Source organism: Mus caroli, unplaced genomic scaffold (assembly GCF_978045245.1).
Source record: "Mus caroli unplaced genomic scaffold, Mus_caroli_1 scaffold_6, whole genome shotgun sequence".
NCBI classification, from domain to species: domain Eukaryota; kingdom Metazoa; phylum Chordata; class Mammalia; order Rodentia; family Muridae; genus Mus; species Mus caroli.
In genome coordinates, this window is record NW_028227261.1 from 25,855,348 (window position 1) to 25,880,379 (window position 25,032).

At 41.4% G+C, this 25,032-nt stretch overlaps 1 protein-coding gene across 20 annotated transcripts in view; it reads left to right on the plus strand.

Moving 5' to 3' along the window:
* Positions 1 to 25,032, plus strand: part of Epb41 (erythrocyte membrane protein band 4.1) — a 147,909-nt gene that overhangs the window by 107,948 nt on the left and 14,929 nt on the right. For 4 of the 20 annotated variants that reach the window (XM_029476056.2, XM_029476053.2, XM_029476057.2 and 1 more), the window contains exons 13-17: positions 1,413 to 1,469; positions 1,630 to 1,671; positions 2,628 to 2,690; positions 7,798 to 7,974; positions 10,141 to 10,176. In XM_029476056.2, the coding sequence (XP_029331916.1) occupies positions 1,413 to 1,469; positions 1,630 to 1,671; positions 2,628 to 2,690; positions 7,798 to 7,974; positions 10,141 to 10,176 (375 nt within the window). Of the gene's footprint in view, positions 1 to 1,412; positions 1,470 to 1,629; positions 1,672 to 2,627; positions 2,691 to 7,797; positions 7,975 to 10,140; positions 10,192 to 10,564; positions 11,678 to 25,032 lie in introns of those variants that run through there. The other 16 variants (XM_085838893.1, XM_085838901.1, XM_085838898.1 and 13 more) reach the window with 12 other exon arrangements.

Sequence of the window (25,032 nt, forward strand, 5' to 3'; positions counted from 1 at the left end):
AAACAAACCAGAAACCGAGACATCGTCTTTATTCTATTACTAAAGAAAAGTTAAGCTCAGACAAGTGAACTAACTTGCTAACTGGGTTGAATGTGCATATGTGTTTGGCAGTACTGCAGAGTCTGGTGTTATCTAATGTTTTTATATTCAACCTAGAGACCATAGCACAGAGACATTGTTTTCTAAAGCAGTGCTGCTGTATGCAAGTTGAAGGGATATGTCAAGATCACACGTTGACGAGGTTCTGTAAAACACGAGTAATAGAATAAAACTGTTTAACCCATAGGAAAGACAAGTCAGTCTCTAAATGTGAAATACTGCGCTTTGTGCAGTACTCACTGTATGGCGTTCCCTTGTCATAATCAGGTTTTAAAATAATTACTCCAGTCTCTGAATACAAGATGGTTATTTCTAGCTGTATTCTAAAGATACACACAGCATCCTTGGGATAGTATTCTTCTGCTACTACTAAGGATAAATCTTGCCTGTCTGCCAAGCATGTGGGTTCCTAGAGAGGAGACTGCAGTGTTGGAAGCTGCAGCCGAGGTGGAAGGTAGCTAGTTGCATGTGTGGGTTACAATTTGCATGTAATTTATTTTGATGTTCTCTTTCGGTGAACTGAAGAGTAAACTGCCTCCTTAAATGTATTGATGAACTAACAGAGCCTTCTGTGCTTACTCAGTGTTTCTATGTTTACCTATTCAGTGTCTTGTGTGCTTTATGACGTGTGCGTTTACTATAGAAATTATCTGCTTGTTTCTACCACGTATATCACACACTTATTTCTTTATTTGTAAATCTGTTCTTAAATATGATTTAAAGTACTGGAGGGCCGGGAAGATAACTGGCAAGATAAAGTGTTTGCCTCAGTTCAGATCCTCAGAGCCCTCAGGAGCACTTGTGTCTGTAATCTCAACACACCCCGACTGGGAGAAGAGGGACAGAATCAGGAAAATACACACACACACTTCAGTGGACGAGAGAGGATGTCTTACACACAGTAGCTGAAGGTGAAGGCTGTCACCTCCACACAAGTGCTGTGATGTACGTGCGTGTACACACACATACACACACACACACACACACTCTTCTAGGTTGTAAACAAGAACATACAACATAGTGTTAAGTCCAGATCACTCCCTTTGTGAGTACCTTTTTATAAATAAGCATTAGAATGTCTTTTTATCAATAGGATGATTAACTCAGTTTTCTTTTTTAGTAATTTGGTTACCTATATTACCTCGTCAGCCTTGAAACTGTCATGATGAACTACCAGATGGTACTGGGAATAAAACCTTCCCTGTTGTGGTCATCATTTTCAGTAATTTCACCCCCAGCTTCATGAAGCAGCTTAACTATCCATAGAAGCCTGCTAACCTAAAATGTCTCACTATTTTATTTCTTAAATGTAGGTGGAAAAAACCCACACCGAGGTCACAGTACCTACCTCAAATGGTGACCAAACGCAGGTTTGTGCCAACAGGCCACTTGTTCCTTTCCGTTCCCCACCCTTGTCAGTTTTTAATACTCCCTATTCCTCTTTACCTTAAAAATAAATAAGGTTCAAATAAACTTCAATGAGCCAATATTTTATCTTTTTTTTTTCTTTATTGAATTGTGGCAAAACAGAAGCTTGCAGGAAAAGGTGAAGATCTGATAAGAATGAGGAAGGTTAGCCTTATTTTCGCTTTCACAGCTAGGCCACCATTCCACCCATGCCCATTACAATGTATTAAAAAGACAGTGGTCCAGCCTTTGATTCTTCTTCATCAGAAATTACTCCAAAAGAGACAGTATGTGGGGAACCATCAAGCAGTTTGTACACACAGACACAGACACACACACACACACACACACACACTCACACTCACTCACACACACTTAGACTATTTATGGATAGGCTTTATCCAGGTAAGCTTTCAATATTTAAGTATCTTAATGAAATGCAGTTGTACAGGCCAGACCTGTCTTCCAGGTTCAGACTTTACAAGAGCTTTCCCAGTGTCATCATTTTAGTAGACCTACTAGCATTTTATACACATTTATCACAAACGCCACCATAGCAGCAGGAACTTCCAGAATTAACAGTGTGTGTTTAACTGCTGAGTGCTTGTTTCCCAGCCTTGGAGTGGGATGAACCAGTTCTTACTGGATGTACTTGTTAGCTCATTAAATCCAGAACACTATGGACATTCAGATACTGCAATCTCAGAAGTATAAAACTCTCTGAAAGGCTGGATGTTTTCACAGTATCTCTCCACTTCATGGTATGCGGTGTTCAGACCTTTTAGAGTTATATATTATCTTAAGGTGATATTCAAATAGTTCATTTTCAAATAACAGCTGATTGTGTTAGAAGCAATGAAGGAGGAACACTGTCTATTTAAATACCACGGTCACGGCTTTCCATCGTTCGCAAACAAGGTCATCTGTCCCCTCTGGTAACCATGCTCTCTGTGTCCCTGTGCTTCTGTGACCATTTCATGTTGGCATTTGCTGCATCGCACACATTTACTTTTAATCGTTTTTTGTTTATTTGTTTGTTTGCCAATTTGCAGTTTGTTTCCCCGCAAGAACAACATTTTAATTTTTTTATGCTTCTGTTTTTCTCCCTTTCGTTTTCACAGAAAAAGAGAGAGAGACTAGATGGTGAAAACATTTATATCAGACATAGCAATTTAATGTTGGAGGTTTGTATGAACTTGAAGCTTGTTGCAGTTGGTGGCCTGGAACCTTCCGCATTCTGTGCTGACCCCCTCACTCTGCGCTGCCCTTGGGTTTGCATGCCACTGCATGAGACACGTTTAGGTTTAAACTGCTTTTGCATGGTGGTAAACGTGACGATAAGCACTCATCTCTCCTAGCTTTTAGTCTGCATCTCTCATACTATCTAAGAAATATATGATTGGAGCTGCCTCTCCCGTTCATGGTTCTGCTGGGTTACCCGCTTTCAGAACATTCAAATAGCATTGCTAAAAGTTTCTTGAATTTTCTAAGAGTATAAACTGTAAATGTCCCAAGAAACAAATTTGCACTGCCTCTCCCCTTCCCCGAAATGAGAAGAGTATTTAAAAAAAGAAAAAGAGGGAAAGTGATGAAAGTGATTGCAATTCTCATGATCTTCCCCATTGAGGACAAAAGTTCCTGAAGAAAGGTTGGAAGGGAACCTAGCATTTGACGGGGTGACTACCGCAGGCTTAACTATAAAAGCAAGCTCATGAGTAGGATTTTTGCTTTTAAGATGAAAACACTGAAGCTAAGGAATTTTTTAAAAAGATTTATTTATTTATTTTATGTATATGAGTACACCGTAGCTGTACAGATGGTTGTGAGCCATCATGTGGTTGTTGGGAATTGAATTTAGGACCTCTGCTGGCTCCGGTCAGCCCTGCTAGCTCTGGCCCAAAGATTTATTTTATTATTTTAAATAAGTACATTGTTGCTGTCTTCAGACAGCACCAGAAAAGGGTGTCGGATCTCATTACCAGTTCCTGGGATTTGGACTCAGGATCTTCGGAAGAGCAGTCAGTCTTACTTGCTGAGCCATCTCGCCAGCACCCAAAGTTAAGGAATTTAAGTAGTGTCTCCAAGGCCACAGAGCTGATAAGTTGGTAAAGCTGGAATCTGACTGAGGAGTTTTAGGGTTTTTAAGGACCATTTTCTTCCCAGAAAGAGTAATGTGCACACATCCTAAAGTCTTTTTTCTATTACATTTAATAGTGACCATGTTTTTACCTCAGTTCATAGGCTTTTCCTTGTCTGGAGCTCCACATTGGGTATGAGATGTAAAACCAATTTGGGGATTAAAGAAACTTCATGAGAAAAAATTAAGGATACTGGAATTATTCTCTGTGGAAGAAAGTGGGACCAGTATAGTTTGTACATGAGCAAATCTCGTAAATAGAAGGGGGAGACTGCATTATATAACAATCAAGGCAAAACCAAAAGAAATGGGTATAAACTTACATCAGGGGTGTAGCTTCCCTGGGAGGATTGCAGGAAGCTTGCAGTGTGGGTCGCTGAGGGGGAGAGAAAGAAAGAGTGACACCATAGCTGCAAGCTAGGAGAAAACCTGGAGGAGATAAACCTCACTCTGCTACAGGGGATCTTCTCTAAGACAGGGGACTCTAGGAGGTGAGTGCTTCAGCGGTCTCCTTGCCTCGGCCTCCTGAATGTGGGCCTTGCAGGTGTGAGCCACTGTATCCGGTGAGCTAGCGTGCAGCTGAGACCTGAAAGAAGAGCTATACATTAAATGTCTCCAGTGGGAACATTTGAGGAAACTTTAAAAAGTAGCTCTCTGGCTAGACAGGGTAGCACATCTTTAATCCCCACACCTGGGAGGCTGAGAAGGAAGACCAAGGTCAAGGCCATTCTCAGCTTTATATTTTAAGGTCAGTCTCATAATCATTAATATATGGCCTGTAAGAATTATTCTCTTTTTTGTCACTAGCTATATTTTGAATATCTGCTTTGTAAGGCACTTTAATACAAATATTAAACCCTATGGGTGACCTTCATTAATTGTGTTCTGAATGACGGCACAGTGCCAAGTGCTTCACATCTGTTTGCCTCCTAGAACCTAGACCCCCTAAGGTCAGACCCCCTAAACTCTTCTGTGTTTCAAACTTGGGAACTGGATCACTGTCTTAGCCCGTCTCTGAGACCTGAGACCTTTTTTGTGTGGAGATTAGGAAGCACAGACATGTCCAGTGGTCTCCTCTTCTTGGGGTAGCATCTCCCCACTGCAAGTAGTCCCTGAACCTGCCGTGCCAATCATATATTTATCATTTCTTCCATGAGGTGTGCTGTGGCTTCTGAGACTCACAAAATTTCTCTGTCATCTGTGTTTTCTTCCGTGGCGCTTTCCTGAGAGCCCTGAGAGGGGATTTTTGAATAAGTGTGTGTTTGAAATTTAAAACTACTAACGGCCTTTTGAGAACATTTTACATTTAATGAAGTGTTTGGTTTTATTGCTGCTAAAATCCTAAGATGATAGGACTTAAAAATGATCTAACCTGAACATAACCTGGCATAATTTGGCCATCATTCCTTAGTTATTGTAAGAAGTGACCCCAAGGAAGTTCTCTCAAGTTCTCTGTCGCTCTGGAGGTTTTTTTTTTTTTTTTAAGCATCCCTCCCACCTTCCCTTATCACACCCCCACTAATGCTTTGTTCTGGCACAAATAAGGTCGAGTTCATTTTTAGATCTACCGCCTCCTCCTCCATCTCCCAGAGAGAACCTGTAGCTAATGTCTGTGACAAATTCTATCTGGAGCAGGTCCCTTTGAGATCTTAATTTTATTCTATGCCCCCACAGGTTTCCAATAAAACAGCTAAGAAGGATGGAGAAAGCTCCCTCAGAAGCTAGCTGTTTTATTGAAAAATATATTTTCTCAGGTTCCAAACCAATCAAAAACTAGGCAAGAAGAGTCACAAATCATCAGGCTCAGTTCAGGCTGGGTCTGAATTATGTTTATCCCAGTATCTCGTGGTTGGTTTTGTTTTGCCTTGCTTGCACTTTTCATCATCCCAAATGTGTTAGGTTGTTCTTGGTCCAAACAGATTTAACATCAAGTGAGGAGCTGGGTCACAGACTCTCACATGCCTGACAGGTCTCAGCTGCTCAGCCCAGGACTGAGTCTTGAGCTTGAATGTGCTTATCTTCTTGTTTTCAGCTGTAGCACAGGCATTTCCCCCGGAGAAGCTTACGTTCCTAAGACAGGCTCACATTTCTTCTTAGTAAGTGAGAGATGCTAGTTATGTTTGGGGTTAGTTTCCTCTTTGCTCTCAAAGCACATACACTTAGGTCAGTCTTGGGAAAATAGAGAGAGAGAGAGTAGTTGGCTCATGAGTTTCTGAAGGAGCAACTCCAGAATCCAGATGTTATGCGAGTCCCTGGGTTTTGTATTGTTTTCCCCTAGATAGCAATTTGGAGAAAGTTTTATTTAGTTGTAAGGGCTTTTATTTAGTGAAGGTCTTTCTTGCCTGCAAGGAGGAAGGAAAAAAAAAATTGATCCCAAAAAAAAAAAAAATCCGTATTGTTTTTATTTTTGTTTTCCAAAGTGAAATTATTTCCCACAATGCCAAAAATAGACAAATTCCAAAGTTCACACAGCATGCCGGGGATCTATTCCGCATCATGCTTTTCTTTGATACTATGCTGCCCTAATGGGAATTAAACAAGATTGTATTATAGCTGCAGGCTCCAACTATTGTGACCTGAAACTTAAACTTTTGTATGTGCATGTATTTGGTAGACAAGGAACATTTGAGTCTTTGTCTTCAAGTTAAATTTATCGGACTCCTTTTGGTCTGATGCCCCTGGTAAAAAAAAAAATTATTACCCATCCCTTTAACAACAACAACAACCGATCTATGTCTTAGCCTATGCTTTATTAGCCTTAGTTTGGATTGTCTCTTCCTAGAGTGTTGTCTTGAAGAACCTTTCATCTATTAGGTGACCTCCAGTTGCCTAATATTCAAACTGCTGGGACAGTTGGATTGTTTTAAGTTATCAAGGAGAGATATGAGGCTCTATTGACTGAGACTGGAAGTCCTTTGTGGGTGGTGCTGGCAGTTAAAGCCAGGGCCCTGTGCTTGATAACAAGCACCCCATCACCAAGCCACTCCCCCAGTGTAAGTCCCAGGAAGGCCCAAGTGAAACCGGAAACCATGGGGTTTTTATATCATAGGGAAAACATTGAAAACAGAAAAAAAATAGGGGTGATAGCTTAGTTGTAAAAGTGTGAGGGTGCCGGGCATGGTGGCGCAAGCCTTTAATCCCAGCACTCAGAAGGCAGAGGCAGGCGGATTTCTGAGTTCAAGGACAGCCAGGGCTATACAGAGAAACCCTGTCTTGAAAAACCAAAAAAAAAAAAAAAAAAAAAAAAAAAGTGTGAGGACCCGAGTTTAATCCCCAAAGCCCATGTGAAAGTGCTGGACGTGGGGGTGCACACTTGTACCCCAGAGCTGGGGCAGTGAGCACCAGAGCATCCCTGTACCTTGTGGTGCCAGCCAGCCTAGCCCTTGGTAAGCTCCAGGTCAGTGAGAAACCCTGCTTCAAAAGAGATGGTCAATGTCTGTCCTCAGAGGAATACCTGAGGCTGTCCTCTGGCCTGACTTGGACACATATGGGTGAATAATTAAAAAAAAAAAAATCTTCAAAGTCATTTTATTAGAGGTAGAAACAATTGACTTTGGAAGTCTGGAAATAAGAATTTTAGTAATAAGTTCTCTGATCAAAACAGGCCTTAATAATAATAGAGACGCGAAGGTATTACAGTGAAGGGGGCAGGGGGATTCTCAGTTGCAGCTCACCAAGGACAGCAGCTAGTGGAAGCTGAGGTCATTCACCTTGCCCCTCATTCATCAGTTTCCCTATTGCTATCTCCATCCTGCCTGAGCTGAGCCTAAATCAGTTCTCCTCAAGCTGAGGCTGATGGAGTTGCGGGGTTGCCTTCTTGGGATAAAGTGGTAGAGATCTGGTTTTGCATCCTTGGTGGCAGAGGAGACACAGTCAAGGAGCAAGCACCTCATGAGCAGTTTAACTGCAGGAGCTATGGTCTGTGAAGCTTCACTGCTTCCAAGTACAGCACTTTGGGTTTTTTGTTTGTTTGTTTTTTAAAAGAGGCAAAGGAATATACAGTGTTGTATATTTACAATCTAAATGCAAACTACAGGCCAGTAACGCCTGTCCTCAGTGGTGTTTTCTGCAGTGCCCACTCTGCTGGGTTGCCCTACGTGTGTTTCTTGTCCCCAAGTATTTATTGTTTTGTGTCTTTATCCTTTCAACTGTAGGATTTAGACAAGAGTCAAGAAGAGATCAAAAAGCACCATGCCAGCATCAGTGAACTGAAAAAGAACTTTATGGAATCGGTACCCGAACCACGGCCCAGCGAGTGGGACAAGCGCTTATCCACACACTCACCCTTCCGGACTCTTAACATCAACGGGCAAGTCCCTACTGGAGATGGAGTGAGTACTGTGTCCACGTGACCGTGAGTCTGTGTGCAATAAGTATGTTAATTATGTATGTTAATAGTCTGGGTGGGAAAGTTTAGAGCTGAAATTTGGCTTTGACACCTTAACCGTGTGTTGCTGCTATAAAACACTCCTGATCATTTAGGTAGCTCGGTCTGGTTGTAGGTGTCCTTTAGAATTACTAGTGAGAAATGCTCAAAGCTGCCTGCTTCTGGCTAGTTTGTGTTTATAAACTGACTTCATGCCAGTAAAGCTTTGTTTATATTGAAAAAGTGCCTTCCCAGACCAGAGAGTTTGCTAAGCTTAGTAAGGTCACAGTTGCAAGGGAGTTCATCTTTTTTAAAACTTTATTTGAACAACTTAGAAATGTCTGGAATGATGGCTCACAGTTATATAAGAAACAAAAGTCGCCCTGAAGCCAGAGAATGTAGAATGTTCAATTTCAGAAAAACAACTGATGGCTGATTTTGCATAACATCAGACCTTCAACCAGCTGTTTTATGAGACAGTTACGATCAGAAGAGGCCAGAGACACCTTTCAGGGTCTGTTCTTTATTATTGTTGCCATTTCCTACTTTGGAAACCCTACTACAGAATAAATAAATCTGTATAAAGGTAGTATCTTGTCAAATTTATATCTAAGATGTCTTTCTCTTTAGTCGGTGTGCCATCTATATAAACTTAGTGACTGATGTAATGTGCTCACTGTGGCCCCCAAACAGTAGCAGCTCTAGTTGTGAAAAGCAAACCAGTATCTCCAGTAAAGTCCTGAGGTCACCAGGCATACACCTGCAGTTCCAACCCTCGTGGGGCTGAGGCAGAAGGATCATCTAAATATAGAATTTTGAAGCTGAACCAGATATAGACTCTCAAAACAAAACAAAAATTGGATTTAAATTTTTTTTTAGGATTCTTGGTAATCTATCCAGATATGTCATTTATTACTTAGTTTCTGGAACTGCAGATAGGGATAAAAACTCTTCCAAGAATATCTTTTGTAGTTTTAAAATTTGGATTAAAATTAGCTAGCAGTTTCACAAGTGAGGTAGGAGGCTACCTCGGTAACAGGCAGCTGAATAGCCACCCGAGTGGTTGGGTGGATTCAGTTGTCCCCTCAGACCCCCTTCCCGGAATACATGTATACATGTTTTGTGCTCTAAGTCTATATATAGTATGTACTTTGAACTGGCAAAATAACCCTTCCTTCTGGGTGAGACTGTCACTCTGAAAGGCAGATAATCCATTTCTATGTATCCTTAGAAATAAGACTCGGAGCCGGGCGTGGTGGCGCACGCCTTTAATCCCAGCACTCGGGAGGCAGAGGCAGGCGGATTTCTGAGTTCGAGGCCAGCTTGGTCTACAAAGTGAGCGCCAGGACAGCCAGAGCTATAAAGAGAAACCCTGTCTCGAAAAACCAAAAAAAAAAAAAAAAAGAAATAAGACTCGGGAAGGTTCAAGGATAGTTGTGCTGTGAATTGACTGAGAGGATCTGGCCAACCAAAGCCTAATAAATGCTCTGAACAAGCTATTTGTCTTGTTGGGCCTAGAGAATCTTAAACATCCTTGCTTACCTGGTGTTCTTCATGTGAATGGCTTGTTACTATTTCATCTATTAACATACACCACGTACACACACACACACACACACACACACACACACACACAAACTGTAATTGCATATTTTTCTTGAAGTTCTGATTTGAACTCTGAAAGTAACTTGATGATTTCTTAGATGGCATTGGTAAATTTGTATTGGTCTCCATTTTCAGAAAATAGCTTATATCTTTGAATAGAAGCCCTGTAGAGATCATCCGAGGGCGGGTTGGGGATGCTGGTACCATTCTTTGAACTTGAAAGAAATGACTTCTTATAAACTTGAACTGATCCAGGAAAAGTGCTCAGATAATTTTAGCTTTATGCATATGCATGCAGGTGCATGCACACACACACACACACACACACACACACTCCCTCTGAATGAAGGAAGGAAGGAATAAATAACTATACTATCTTAATCTTTTGTGCTGGGACAATTCCACTTCTGGCACATCTTGCTGTTTAGGCTAACGTGTCTGCTCTCTGGGGATACCTCTCCTACCTTTGGCAGCTTTGTCGTTGCATTGCAAGGCAACTGAACTTATATAATTTGTGTATAACCAGGTGAAGAAAACTTCTATCCTCCCCTCGGAAAGAAAGGTTGGTGGGCCAGAGGTAACGCGGCTGCTGTGACTGTGCTGTTCACGCAGAACTCGCTCTTGTCATGGCACTAACCAGAGCACCCCAGACTCAACCACAGTGGCTGAATCATGTTTTTCTTTTGGCTACACTAGTAAATCCACACCCACAGCCTTTGCCCCACACACCACATCTTCACTGCTGCAGCATCTGCAGTCCTCAGTTTGCTTATTTCAGCGCATGGCTGGTTGAAAAAACTGCATGAAATTGTTAATATGTACTCAGAGAGAAAATGAATTTAATTATACCCTATTCTTTTTATGTTGTCTTTCTTCTCCCACCTTATCTTCATTTAAAAATCATTATAATTTTGCATCCTGTCTTTCCTTTTATTCTTTTTGCTGACCAGTGCCCTAGCTACTTTATCCCTGATACATATCACTTAGGGGTGTGCAAAGAACCGGTATTCAGCTTCCAGACCGACCAGAGAAGGCTAGCTCAGCTAAAGGAACTCAGAGCCAAGTTTTTCCTCTCATAGATGCCATCTGCCTTGACCATGGATAGCAGGATACAGGGATGCAGGGAAGAAAAGGTCCAAGTTGACCAACTGGGGAGCTGGGGGAGACTCCCTTAAACGTTATCAAAAGTGTTTGCTAAGTTTATAAACCTTCATGTTGATCATAACCATTTCAGTCAGGGTTTCCAGGCTGTGTAACCACTAAGGTCTTGTGGGGCTGCGTTTGCCTTTCTTGTTCTTCTCTGTGGCTGCCCCACCCCAGGGTAGACCCTGGAGACACATAATACAATTTATAATTTTGATCTTATCTTGCAGTCTTTACTAATATTCCACTGAGCAAAATCAAATTCTCATACTGAGCTATTGCAGTCAGAGTCTTTTTCTGAAGAGATATAAAAATTGTTCTTTATATTCTGCCATTCTGTTTGTTAGTAAAAGTAACTTCATTCACGGCAAGCAGAATGCTTCGTTATTGACACTGCCTGATGCATTGATGATTGGCGGCAGCATCAAAGCAATTAAAAATGACCTGGAATCCATGTGTGGAAAACATTCATGCACGAATAGCCTCAATAAGTAACAGAGAGAGGGGAAGCAGGTGACTGCTTGAACTCCCAAGTGTTGCAACACTGATTTATTCCAAACACTAAATTTTAATTCAGTCACATAGTTAAACCCGCAGGGTAAATTGCCAAAGTAGCAAGGGGCTAGAGCATCAGGAGCATCCAGGAGATCTTCCCACGCCTTTGCACATCCCCAAGAATCACTTAAGCATTTTCCATCTGTCATTTTGTTCATCTCTCTGTCTTTCTTGATCTTCTACTGTGAAAGCAGACACAAGAACGTGCTCTGTTAGTACAGGGTGAAGAGAACAGTAAAAGGCCAGAGAGATCCACTGAGAGAACCTTGCCCCAGCGCGAAAATGAAGAGATTGCTCCCAAGGTTTCTATTCCAATCCCCGAGGAACACAAGGCTCTCAAAAAGTGCCACCTCTACTCTAGTGTTTTTCCGTCGCCTCGTATTCCTTTCATGATGTCTTTTCTCCTGGTCCTTGCCCTGGCTGTTTGGTGGTTGATCTTTCTGTGATTGGAAAACAGGGTGCTCATCTGACATGTCAAGACTAAAACCACCGAACTCTGTCTCTGGCTTGGAATGTGTAATTGCCCACGTCACGCCTCGGATCCTGAGCGTTCACTGTCATAGGGACCTCTGGAGGTTCTTTTTCCTGTCAATAATAAAATGTGAATCTCTGCAGAGTATACATTGTGAGGAAAAAGGAGTAGTGATGGATTGGCCCACCAGTGCTCCTACCCCAAAGTTAACTTTAGGCAAATCAGATGGAAGTGTATGGTAGGTGGTACTCACCCCAAAGCTACCGTGCACGCTCTTACTGTTGACCTGCTATGTCCCCTTCTCAGTGTCTCACGCAGACTGGGACACTCTGAAAACATTTCATGGACTATTTTCTCAGTCTTCTATAGCCATTTCTGTGGCATGGGCTCTGTAGTTTAAGAAGAAATTCGACTTCCCAACCTTTGAAAAGCCTTAAAATGAAAATTTTAATCCAAAAGATCCATAACCGCTCCTTTTCTTAGCGTGTCTAATCAGTGCATACAAAAGGCCTTTTCTGCAAGGGGCTCTGACACCTGTGGCCTTTTCGTGAGTGTTTATGAGCTGTACGGAATAGGCAACTTTATTCGGCCTGGTGTGGAGAAGAATCATGCTGTCTTTTCATGCGTAGAGAGTTCATTTTGTTTAGGGAAATGGTGCTGGTGTCCCGTGGCCTCTAGCCAGGGTGGAAAATTTCAGACTACCTACCTTTAAAAGTCCTGGAGTACAGATTAACTTGAGATCTGTATGTCAACACACTTTTCTCTAAATTAAAATATTGTTACTTCTTATGGTACAAGTAATTGTTGCTAGAAGCAATGTTTAACTGTTATAATAAGTGTAAACGATACTGTTTCCTTGTACTTCAGACCTGTTCTCCCACTTGTGTTAAAATCAATTGTTTCTAATCAGTAGCCTTGGAGCTAAGCTTTCACTGCGACATGTGTCCGGTTTGCATGTTGATTCTGAGGCTTCCCTGATGTGAGCACACCCGCCTCTGAGCACTGCTTAGATGCTAAATTGGTGGTTTCTCACCTTACTATATTAACCTTGCATGACGTCGCTTGCTTTCTACGGCATTTCGATGCATCAATGTGGATGAGTTGTTAACTTCTCAAATACTATTTTTGGACTCTGAGTTAGAGTCATCACGTTGAGACTATTATCTTTTATATTATTTCTTAGTGCTTTTTGGTCAGTGAAATTTCTAAAGATGGTTTTTGCCTTTGAAAAGGTGGAGGGGGAGGGAGGAAGAGAGAGTAAAACAGTAAAAGCAAGAATGTTGTTGTTCCTCAGTGCTCAGTAGTATTGATCTGTTGTTTTGACAGATAGGATTGTCTGATAGTTACTGAAAACTGCTATGGTATACTCTGTCATTATTGGACTTAGGGGAAAAAACTAGAAAAAGAAGCAAGGACCAGGCTAGATTTTTAAGAAAAAAAAAATCTAGATATATATGGTTTGTGTTACAAGTAATGTCTATTTATAAAAACATTTTGTAAATCAGCATATTTCTTGATTCACTCGTAAGAAAAGGGATTGCAAAGCCCTCTAAAGAACTGCTTTGCAAGGTAGACCACGACAGTCGTGAGGAAGTCTCCTTACCTGTGAAAAGATGTAAGATTTCCTTAATGAAGTAACAATTGAAACTAGCATTCTTTATGTTATTGTAAGTTTTTTTTAGGAATTAAAAATTAACCTTAAAATTTTATCGGTACTTTTGTAACTTTCAAATCATATTTCCTACAGTTCCAGTTTTCATTGTTGTACACAACTTTTTATTAATTATTGTAAACATCACCCTGGAATTTTTTTTCCTTTTATATTGGAATTATTTCAAATCCATTAAAAGTTTACTGTTCAATGTTCTGAAGTGTAGCGAGGATCTTCAGAGATCTTTGCTAACAAAGGAGCTACTTCTTATTGGTAAAGCTGCTGATAAATGGATACCAAGTCCTTATATTGAACAGAGCTGATGAGCATGGGCTCAAAAGATATAGTCATAGTTATTGGAGGACAAACATCAGCTGTTCCAGCCCTGGGTGGGCTCCAGTTAATGCTGCCAATACAAGAAGCTGCAGACGGCATCTCTTTCTCTCCTCCACTTTACTCCATTCTCGGTATCATGGGCATTCCAGTAACTGGGTACCACTTTACCCAGTTTTTCCTTGATGGTAGGTCCAGAAGTAAGGATATTAATACAGACCTGTGTTGCGGTTTTGCCTTGTTTTCCTGTGAATCATTTCCAGAGTGAATTGAGGAGGTCTTAACTATCTGGTGCCCATATTTCCACCTACATCCAAACAGACAAACTACCTCATGAGAACAACTCTGCACCATGTTTCAGGAAGTGATGATGTTCAGTCGTCGGTCCCTGAGGAGCTAGGAAGATAGAATTTTTAAAAAGCAGACACGTGTGAACCTCTTGAGATTCTTCTTGTAGTAAGCAAACAACCATGTTTATTTATTTCTGGCTGATCCTGGATGATATGTGACTAAGTACTCAAAAACTAGGAAAGTTAAAAATGCTTTTCCAGACTTATCCAGGTCTTAATAAATTCATATGGTGTTCTCTGAGCAGCGCGCACTTAGGAATAAGCCCAGTTTCTATATTGTACATCTGTCTTTTAGCTGTTTGCTTATTGCTAGCTAGCATTTGTAGTATAAAGTAGATCCCACTTGCAAGTTTTACAACTTTGTTTACATGGTTAGTAAAAACTTTAAGGAGGGGTCTGCCTGTTGATCAAGAGCAGACTGGAATCACCTCTAGAGCTGCCCTGCTATCACTGGGGAACCCAGAGACTTCCTAAGTCACTTCTGTGGTGGTTTCTATGATAAACCCACAGGGCACTCAATATCCCTGAGACTTTCAGGGGTTGTCACCAGTAAGAATGCATGCTTACACCCAGTTGTCATTTACTCAGTACTACTGAGCGCTGAGGAGCAAGGTGAACTTCTGTCTCACTGTCGCTCCCTTGAGGAAGTCTGCCCTCCGCCTTTATGCTTCAGACAGATGATGTCGTCGTGAAGGTCACAGTTCTCCACATGAAAGCCTCCCTTTCCTCATTACTAACTACTCACCCACTGCTCTTTGTGACCTTGACACCAGAACCTGAGACAAATCCTTCTATTCTGTTGTCTGCTTTGTGGGATTCCTTCAGCCACCTCCTCTATATCACTACACTAATGTCAGTGAGCCGTGGTCACCTCTCATGCCTTAGGATCCCCTTATATCAGAGCAGATAGAGAAGCCCCCTGAGACTGGCTGGGAACAGGCAACTGGATGGTTAGGAAGGTCTGCTCTTGTAAGGGAGCCTCTGGAGTTAGGCCAGGACTGGGTGGGCTATGACCCTCAGGGGATTTTATTTAGTAAATAAAATTCCTGTTACCATTGCTCATTATTTCCACAGGTCAGAAATACAGGCTAAAAATGAAATAACTTTAGTAACAGTTTATCTATATGAATAGATGGCAGCTTGTTGAAAGGTTTTTCCTCATTTTTTTGTGACTGGGTGGTTACAATGTCCTTCCTTCTACCATGCTTACAATCCTCTTTGGAGTAATTAATAGATATGTCTAAGATTTAAAAAGGGGAAAACAAAATCCCAGCTATCTTTTCTGACCCCTAAATCAACAAAAGGCAGTTAGCTTCTTGTTTCGTCCCCACTGTCTTAAAGAAAAGGGCCATAGCTCAGCTCCTGAGTGTGTTTGGTATTCATGAGGCCCTGATTTGACCCCCAGCACAATGAAAAGCAGAAAGGAAGACTGGGTGGTGGGAGGTAGGAAGGGGAAAGGAGAGAGAGAGGTGAACGGGAAAACATGGTTACTGCCTGCTCTCTGCAAGGATGCAGAAAGACAGCACTTCTGATGCTTGGGTCTGAAAGATCTTAAGTCCTCTTGCCTCTGACATTCAACTCTTAGAACAATGTCATTTAGAGCTTTAGAAGCTGGCATTGCAGCTTGTGCTTGCTCACCTCCCATGATAGATGACTGTGTTATTTGGACAGCTGAACTCACTCGTTCGTCCATTAAGTTGGGGAGCTTCTCCATAGCTTTGCTTATCAATCCTGAATGCAGGGATTGTAGAGTTTCTTTGAGTTGGGTGTGGTTGTACAGAACTGGTCAAGCTGACTTTTGGGAGACTGAGGCAGGAGAGCCAGTTGAAGCCAGACCAGATTACACTCTGAAGACCATGTTTCAAAAAAGAAAGAGAACTAAATCTCTGACCTCTTCGTGAAACTTCTTGTTAAATTAAAGGCAGCTCTCTTGTGGGGTTAATCTTAGTTCTTAGCCTTTGAGGACTGCTGTCTGTGTCAGCGGCGAGTCTTTGGTTTGTTCTTTGTTTGCCGCCTGCCACCTGTGGATCCCAGGTACCAGCTTGCCTTGTATATAACAAGTCATCAATGTGTGAACTAAATTACTAATAACAGATGGTAATGGGTAACTCTATCTTTTACATGGACTGTCTTGTTCTGAGACAAATTTGATCACTATATGCCTAATCCCTGAGTGCAGGCAGCCAAGAAAGCCTGTGCAGAGCTTTCTAGTTAATGAGCTGTAGTCCCTGCTTTACTTAAAGGACCTCAGGTTGGATGCCACTATGGTAAATGTTGGTCTCTCTTATTAACAATCTTGTAATTTGGTTTGGTTTTCCTTTACCATAGCTATCGATCAACTATTTTCAGTCCAAAATGTATTACCAAGACTGGTGTACATGTTCATATGTTTTTAAGTTCAACCTGGAGTATGATGTCATTAGCAGAACATTTGTTTATCTGAAATACATCACTGATATCAATCTGGTGTTTTTCTATTGTTTTATATGCTCTAAAAACAAAATCTATCAAACTTTTGGGTTTTGCGCGTCAGGTAGATGTGTGGTTGGCACAGCTTCTCTGAGGAGTGGCACAGTAAGGTGTCAGGCTTCTCACAACTGCTCAGCTCTGCCACAGCAAGAAATGAGATGGGGCTCAGTGTAACTACATCTCAGTCAGAATCACTAGACACAAAATTTGATTTTTGTACAATTTTTATACCACTAAATATTTTTTCTCTACCCATTTAAAAACCATCTATTCGGAGGGCTGGCGAGATGGCTCAGTGGTTAAGAGCACAGACTGCTCTTCCAAAGGTCCTGAGTTCAAATCCCAGTAACTACATGGTGGCTCACAACCATCCGTAATGAGATCTGATGCCCTCTTCTAGGGTGTCTGTATAAAAACAGCTACAGTGTACTTACATACAATAAATAAATAACTCTTTAAAAAAATAAAAAATAAAAGCCATCTATTCTTAGCTCATGGACATACAAAAACAAAGATAGACTGGAATTTGGCCTGTGGGGACCAGTTCTCAGATTTCCCTCACAGACTAGAAAGCTGATTGGTTTCCTTTTTTTTTTCTTCCCTGGCTTTGGTACTATTTTGTTTATGGAAACTGGAAAACGTTTCTTCTCTGGAACATGAAATCCCATGACCGACACAGTGCCCTTGTCTTTACCCACATTCTCTGCATTGACCGTGGTCTTAATAGAACTTGCTACCATCTACCCACTTTGTTTCGGTTGGATTTAAAAGGTCTGCCTCGATTTTCTCATACAGAATAAAGCAATGTAATTCCTAAATACCTTCTCTTTAGGCAGATTCTAAAATTATGTAATAAGGATGTTTTGAAAACAAATGGGGGCTGGAGAGATAGCTTAGTGCTTAAGTGTGCTTGCTGCCCTTCTGAGGATCTGAGTTCAGTTCCCCGCTCAGTTGCAGTGCTCGAGCTGAGTGGCTCATACCTGCCTGTAACTCCAGCTCCAGGAGGGATGCCATGCCTCAAGCCTCTGCCAGCACGGCACTCAGGTGCACATGCCACTCCCACACACACATGTGCATAATTGAAAAGAACCCTTTCTAAAGGAAGTGATTTTCCATTGAGCACTTAGAGCACGCCTGTGTTCTAGTCGGCTGCATAGATTTAAGATTAGGCATTTAAGGGACTCATTTGCTTTTCGAATTATTCTTGTAAACAAAAACAAAAAACAAAACAAAAACAAAACAAAAAAAAAAAACTTCTTTGGGAAGTCCCTGGATCAGCGTCCACTGGGGGCAGTTGTTTTTGGTAAGTTAGCAGAAAATAATGTCCTTTTAAAACTGGCTTTGCTCCCCTTTTTGGCCTTACATTATTGCTTATTAGGAGTGTTTCTTAATAAATCCCAAGCTCCTTTCCTTTCAGTCTCCTGACCAGGATCCTTTGGCTGTTAAATTTACTTAAATAAACTGTTTATCCATTAGCATTTTAGCATGGTGTGATGCCTATAGAAACCTGCTACAGAATGTCTCTTTGGGGACACTTTCTTTGATGTTTTTCTCACATTAATTGTGTTATTATTATGTAGGTTTATGGTGACTAGGTCTCAATGAAAGCCAGCCTCTGATTGCTAGTAATTGTTAAGGAAGTTAGAGCTGGTGATACTGGACACAGGCAGATCCAAAAGAGATGGGGGGGGGGGGGGCTTGTACCTCAGCTGATTGGCTTGAGATGCCTGCCTAGAACATACTGTCTGCACCCAGGAATTGCCTAGTCCTGATACAGAGGCATCTCTTTGCATGTGTTCAATTCTTAAGAATATTGTCTTAAATCAGCATTGTATTCATTTGACTTGTGTCAAGTTTTAAAAATAATTTTTCTAACCCAACTTAACCAGTCACAATAATGTGTAATTGCCACATTTTATTATGCTAACTTGCCTTTTGTGTTTTTTTTTAAGAGCACTGAATAAATCAGTATTTATTAACCATCTGTTTTTGCCATTCTGATCAGATTGAAGAGTGGAGTGGGTGTGGATATGTGGGTGTGAATACGTGGGTGGGAAGAGAGCTTATTCCTGTCCTGTGGAATAAGAGGGATTACCACTAGTCCCACCTTGAGTAAACCCTCTCAGGGTGACAGCTCCAGATTTTATTGTGTTTAAACCACCAAACACTCCACACTTTGAAGTGGTCTGTTTACCAGCTCAAGATATATACTTGTACTAATGTCTAAGTAATAGAAAAATGCTGTTGTGTCTCTCTAAGCCTTGCTCCTTTTCAGGATGTGTTGAAAATGCTAGCCCAGAAAGCCATTTCATTACTGTAGGATTTTCCTTTGTATTGCGTGTAGTTCCGTGGAATCAAGGTCTGTTTTCTAGGCATTGAATTGAAGTATAATTTTTAAGTGTTTATTAAGACATAATGAAGCTGGGAGTTGTGACACACATTTGTAATCCAGTACTTGAGAGGCAGAGGCAGGAGAATCGGGAATCTAAGGTCAGCTTTGTCTACACAATGAGGTCAAGGCCCGTGTGAGTCCCCTCCTCATAAAAGAAAAGAGAGAGAGGAGCTTTAATAAGTTTTGCAAATGAGGTTCTGTGAAGTTTCACTTACAGATCTAATGTTCCATCACAAATGACTGGAGTTTTTGTGCTGGTTTGCAGTTCCCCCTCCATTGCTCTGCCTGACCCTTCACAGTGTAATGAAGTAAAACTGACCACCGATGTTTTCTGTCCTCTCAGCCGTGTTCAGCATAATCTTTAACATTTTGCTTAAGCACTCTGACTTCTGCAGATCTGCTCGGGTGGGAGATGTTCCTTTGATCTGTGGAGTCCTCAAGGGTGAGTGCAGTGCCAAGGCAAAATTTTCTATTAGCTAATAGTTAAAATTTTGCATCAGGCATGGGATTTGAAGCTGTTTGCTTTTACAGTCACCTGTTCGGGGATAATCTAATAACAGGACTATTCAGAAAACCATAAAGACCACGCCTAGCATGTACGAAGTGCTGGGGTCAATCTCCTGCACTTAAAAAGGGTCAAAACTATTTGAAGAATTGCTGTTATTGGCGAGCTTCACTGCCTTCATTGGAAAAGAAAGGCCGTGTTGTATGTTCTATCCTGAAAACAGTTTTATCAAGTCTAGTAAAGTGAGCAGCTCTTTACCCAGATAGAAGCTCCGTGTCCCGGGGAACAGCCGTGGCCCTTGAACAGGACTGAGTCTCATGGAAACTCTAGTGAGAACCAGAGTTTTCTCCAGCATACAAACTAAAAAAGATAGGGGTTAGGACCAAGGAAGAGATGATGCTGAGGAGAAGTGCATTGTGGTAAAGATGGAAGGATTATATCTCCTCCTTCCAGGCAAGTGTTGTTAGTTTATCCCCATGGCTGTGTCCCTGTGGAAGCTGCTAGTGGTGGGAGCTATTGTTTACGGGCTTCGGGGCTTGAAGACCAGGGATGGTTTTCTTTTCAGTAATTTTGGTTCTTTCTTCATTTGTTTCCTTTTTTGGCTGAAGAATGGGCTACTGCTGCCTGCCTTGTCATCTTTATGTGCTGTTTACACATGGCTTTTACAGAAGAAGCCGTTACCACATCTGATTTATCTTTTATTGCAAGTGCCCATTTAAAAGCGATTTTGGAAGTAAATGTTGTTTTGTTAATTACCAGGTTGATGTTCCTACTGGTTGTTATACAATCAAGGAAAGCACTGACATTTATAGTTCCTCAAAATAGAGAAGAGATTATAAATATTTACCATGTTAGCATATAGTGACATATGATGGATTTTTTAAGCCTTTTCTTGGGGCAGTTAAAGCATTCTTTCCTGAGACATGAATCTTTGCCTTTTTTTTTTAAGAGAAGGCTGTTGAGACAGAGCACTCGCAGTTAACTGATGCTATCAGGATTGGGGTTGACGGTTTTTTCCCCTTGCATGTTGCAGACCATCTGGGAATATTACAATTTTGCTAATACATGTGACTGTAATATTTATTGTTTACCCTAGTTAAGGACCAGGAGCTGGACTCTTCTGCTGGTGTCTTCCTTCTATGCTTAGCAAGATAACTTCCATCTGGATCTCTGGGCCTTAACAGTACAGTGCAGTGTATTTCTTACTGGGTTTGCAGATCAAGGGTAATGTGCTTTTGGAGGCGTGGTGTCTGTATGAGCCTTGTACCCCCAATCCTATGGTCACCTCTGCCATTCCACTTTCTTATTAAACTTGTCTGTAGGGCTGGGGAGATGTCTCAGTGGTTAAGAGCACCTACTGTTCTTCCAGAGGTCCTGAGTTCAATTCCCAGAAACCACATGGTGGCTCACAACCATCTGAAATAGGATCTAATGCCCTCTTCTGGTGTGTGTCTGAAGACAGTGACAGCGTCCTTGTATTAAATAAATAAATCTTAAAAAACAAAAATAAAAACTAGGTATGGCAATGTGCACCTGTAACCCTGGGGCTTTGGGGTAGGTAGAAAAAGGATGATCTTACAACAGCTGGGTCTGGGTTCAGAGAATGTCCCTGCCACAGAAATAAGATGGAGAGCAACCGAGTAAGATGCTTAAATCAACCTTTGGACTCCATGTGCACCAACAGGTCACTCTACTTGCACACGTGCATACACACACCAAACTTTAAATCAGTATACCACTTTTTAAAAAGCCTAACAGATCCCTTTCTTCTTAACATACAGAAACGCTGATTGATAAGAGTTTAATGTGTCAGCTTTTCTTGAGATAAAAGTGGGTTTCAACTAGCCACAAGTCATGGACAACTGTACAGAGTTGATTGTACCACAAAGTAGGTACTTAGAAAGCCAGTGAGTTTTTTTTCTTTTTCTTTTTGACAAATTACAAAACAAAATATAGAGATTATGAAGCCTCTGGTAGTTTTTAATAACCATGGTGGGTTTTGTTGCAAGGTGCTAAATCCAAGGCACTCTTGGAGGGTATTAATTTCAGAAAGCAAACATTTCGGTAATTACAACATAGAAAGAGATGCTTTGAGGCTTAGAAACAGCAATGAGCTAGTTATACTTTAAAGTGGTGGTATATTTTGTAACTAATCAGGATTACCTTTTTAATGTTGGATATTTATATAAGAAGTAGCCTTTTAAAATAGCCCATTGAGGGCTGGAAAGATGGTTGAGTGGTTGAGAACCCTGGCTGCTCTTCCAGAGGTCCTGAGTTCAAGTCCCAGCAACCACATATTGCCTCACAACTATCTGTGATAGAATCTGATGTTCTCTTCTGGCACACAGGTGTACATGTAGACAGAGCACTCATATATCAAATTAATTAATTAATTAATCTTTTAAAAATAAATAAATTTGCCGAGCGTGGTGGCGCACGCCTTTAATCCTAGCACTCGGGAGGCAGAGGCAGGCGGATTTCTGAGTTCGAGGCCAGCCTGGTCTACAAAGTGAGTGCCAGGACAGCCAGGGCTACACAGAGAAACCCTGTCTCAAAAAAAAACCAAAAAAAAAAAAAAAAATATATATATATATATATATATATATATATAAATAAATAAATTTGAACTGGGGAGGTGGCTCAGGGGTGAAGCACCTGCCTCTAAGGGTGAGGACCTGGGCTTGAATCCTCAGTTAATTTTCCCACATAGATAGGTGGGTATGGTAGGGAGCACCAGCCACACCAGTGCTCCTACAGGAAGACAGGAAGAGACACAAGATTCCCCAGAAGCCTTTGGGGCAGCTGGTCTAACATACAGAGCAGCAAGACTCAAAAAGACCTGGTCTTAATAGCATCTAAGGTCAGCCTCTGTCACTCCTCACACAGGAATGTATAGGTACTGTATTCATGCACACACTCAAAATGCTGTCCAACCTTCCTCTCTTGGTTCAGGAATATTTATTAAATATTTGCATAGTATATATTCAGTTCTTCTATCACAGTTTTTTCAAGATTCTTAACTGGGGATATTTTATATAGTACACCAAGAATAAGGGGCTAGAAATGTAGCTCAGTGGTGGAGCATTTTCCGTGTGCAGAAACCTTGGCTCAACATCATATAAACTCAAGCATGTACACACACACACACACACACCCTGCTGAAGACTGCTTGAACCTTGACAAAAGGGTAAAAAGATGAGCCTCCTCCATTAAATCCGTAATCTTGCTGTACTTGAGATGCTCAAGAAGTGCCTGCTCCTGCATAGGAACCAGATGTCTGTGCTGGTCTGCTTCGGGCTTCTTTGCCACAGGAATATAAATAGGGGCTGAGCACGCAGCGGATGCTCTGGGTTCAATCCCAAACACTTCTCCCGTCAAAGTCTCTATAAAACATAAAACTAGTGCATGTCCTCAATGCATTGTCACTAAGCAGCGTCATTCAGATGGAGGCAGGGGACACTGGCGATGAGTGTTTTATATTTTTAATTGCTGTTGTGACTTTGGACTTTGACTAATTCTGTCTCCTCCAATACTGGGGATCAAATCCTGGGTTTTGGTGCCTGCTAGGCAAGTCTCTACCACTGACCTACACCTCAGCCATTGATGAGGCTTTGACAGGCAAATAATAATTTCTATTGCATGTCTTCATTGTTCCAGAGGCAAATTTCTAATGTAAAAATTTACTTAGGGAGTGATATAGTCAGATTTGTAATTTACATTTCTGAGAATATCCCTGCCATTTCTATATTAACTATCCATCATCATTGATGATGAAAATTATCATCATCATCATTATTGTGTTGGGGCTGTGGTTGTGTACTTGTTAGAGGACGGCTTGGTGTGGGACCCATTCTCTCCTGCATATGCCCTGGTTCTGAAGTTAACTGTGATTGGGTCACTCACCTTTCCTTCCTCTCTTGTTTTGAAAAAAAGCTTAAGTATGCTAAGTGTGGTCAAACTAAGTAGCCCAGGCTGGTCTTGAACTCATGACCCATTTTAAGTATATGAAGATCTGAAACAGCACATTATCAACAGGAGGTCAGTCTCCCAAGTGAGCATCTTTCCTCCTTCCCTCATTTTAGCCTGGTGGCAGGCTGAGGTGACAGGAGGCCCGAGGTGGAGGCCCGAGGTGGAGGGAGGCCTGAGATGCATCCTGACAGGTTCCCGAGTGCTGTGCTGTCTTCACCTGTTTCTCTTCTGTCCACCCAGAGTCTCACTGTATAGAGAGATAAGACAGGGCGATGCTAGGTGCATTTCTCCCTTTCTTCTGAGACACGTCCTGGTTTCCTCTCACAGCCTGGCAGCTCAAAGGCAGCACTGACCTTGACCAAGAAGAGAACAAGTGAAAGATAAACACGGGAAAAATTATTGCGATTCTTCAGGAAAATATGACCGACTTCTGTAATCTTGGAAAAGCTTTTCAAAATGTGTTTTTACTGTGCGATCTCTTATATTAGACTTTTAGGCACAACTGTGGCTGTTTCCATAGTCTCTTCAAATGTGTGAGTCTTTCCAAAGTAACCTGAAAGAAAAGACTAGATTGGATTTAATGGGTGGCAGCAGATACCTGACACTTATAGCAAGCTCCCAGTGTGACCTGAGAAATTTTGTAGATACAATCTCTAGAACATGTAGGAAGACTTTGGGGGAAAAAATCTGTTTTCTTCCACAAAATATATTGAATCTCACACTTAGCATACACCATGTACTTTTTGGGGCGTGGGGGGAGTTGTACTTTTGAGGCAGGATCTCATGTATTCCAGGACCTCAAACTCAATATATAACTAAGGATGGCCTTGAACTCCTGATCTCTTGTGTCTACTTCAGGAGTTATTATCTTTTAAATGAGATTGAACCTTCAAATGATTTTCCTATTCAACTAAATATTTTCTAATGGACTTTCTTTTCATATGTGTGTGTGTGTGTGTGTGTGTGTGTGTGTGTGTGTATGAAAAGAACGCACTGTGTAGACCAGGCTGGCTTAGACTCACTGAGCTCTGCCTGTCTATATCAAATGTGGGATTAGAGGTCTGTACCACCATACCTGGGCCTTCTCATGTGCTTGAAACCAACATATTGCCATGGTGCCTTATACAGGTATCTGGTCTGTTATTGTAGCCTGCTTCTTCCTTGAGTCTTCCAACAGTCCAGATAAGCAACAGCTAGACCAACAAATACCTCAGAGTCTCATAAAGCCTCAATTTTGCCTTTCGCTGTGGATGGTTTAGACACAGCCATATGTCAAGTCATATTTCTGGCACGATCCCTTCGTAGTTTCTAGGCTAATTTGGTATCATGCAGTTGTGCAGTATTATATAATACTGTGGCCTGTGCTGATGGTCTTGGCCAAAGGCAACAGCTTTGTCAGTTAGAATTCTTCACGGACATTAGCTGCCAGATTATGGGTTTCTCTTGTCGTGAGATTTTATATCCCCTGGCCAGTCTTGTCTTCTGTCTTTTCAAATGTCTTATGTTTTAAAAATGTAATGTCAGCCACTAAAATATGTCCTTCAGTGGGTTCATTGGCCAGCCATTGTGCGTCCCAGAT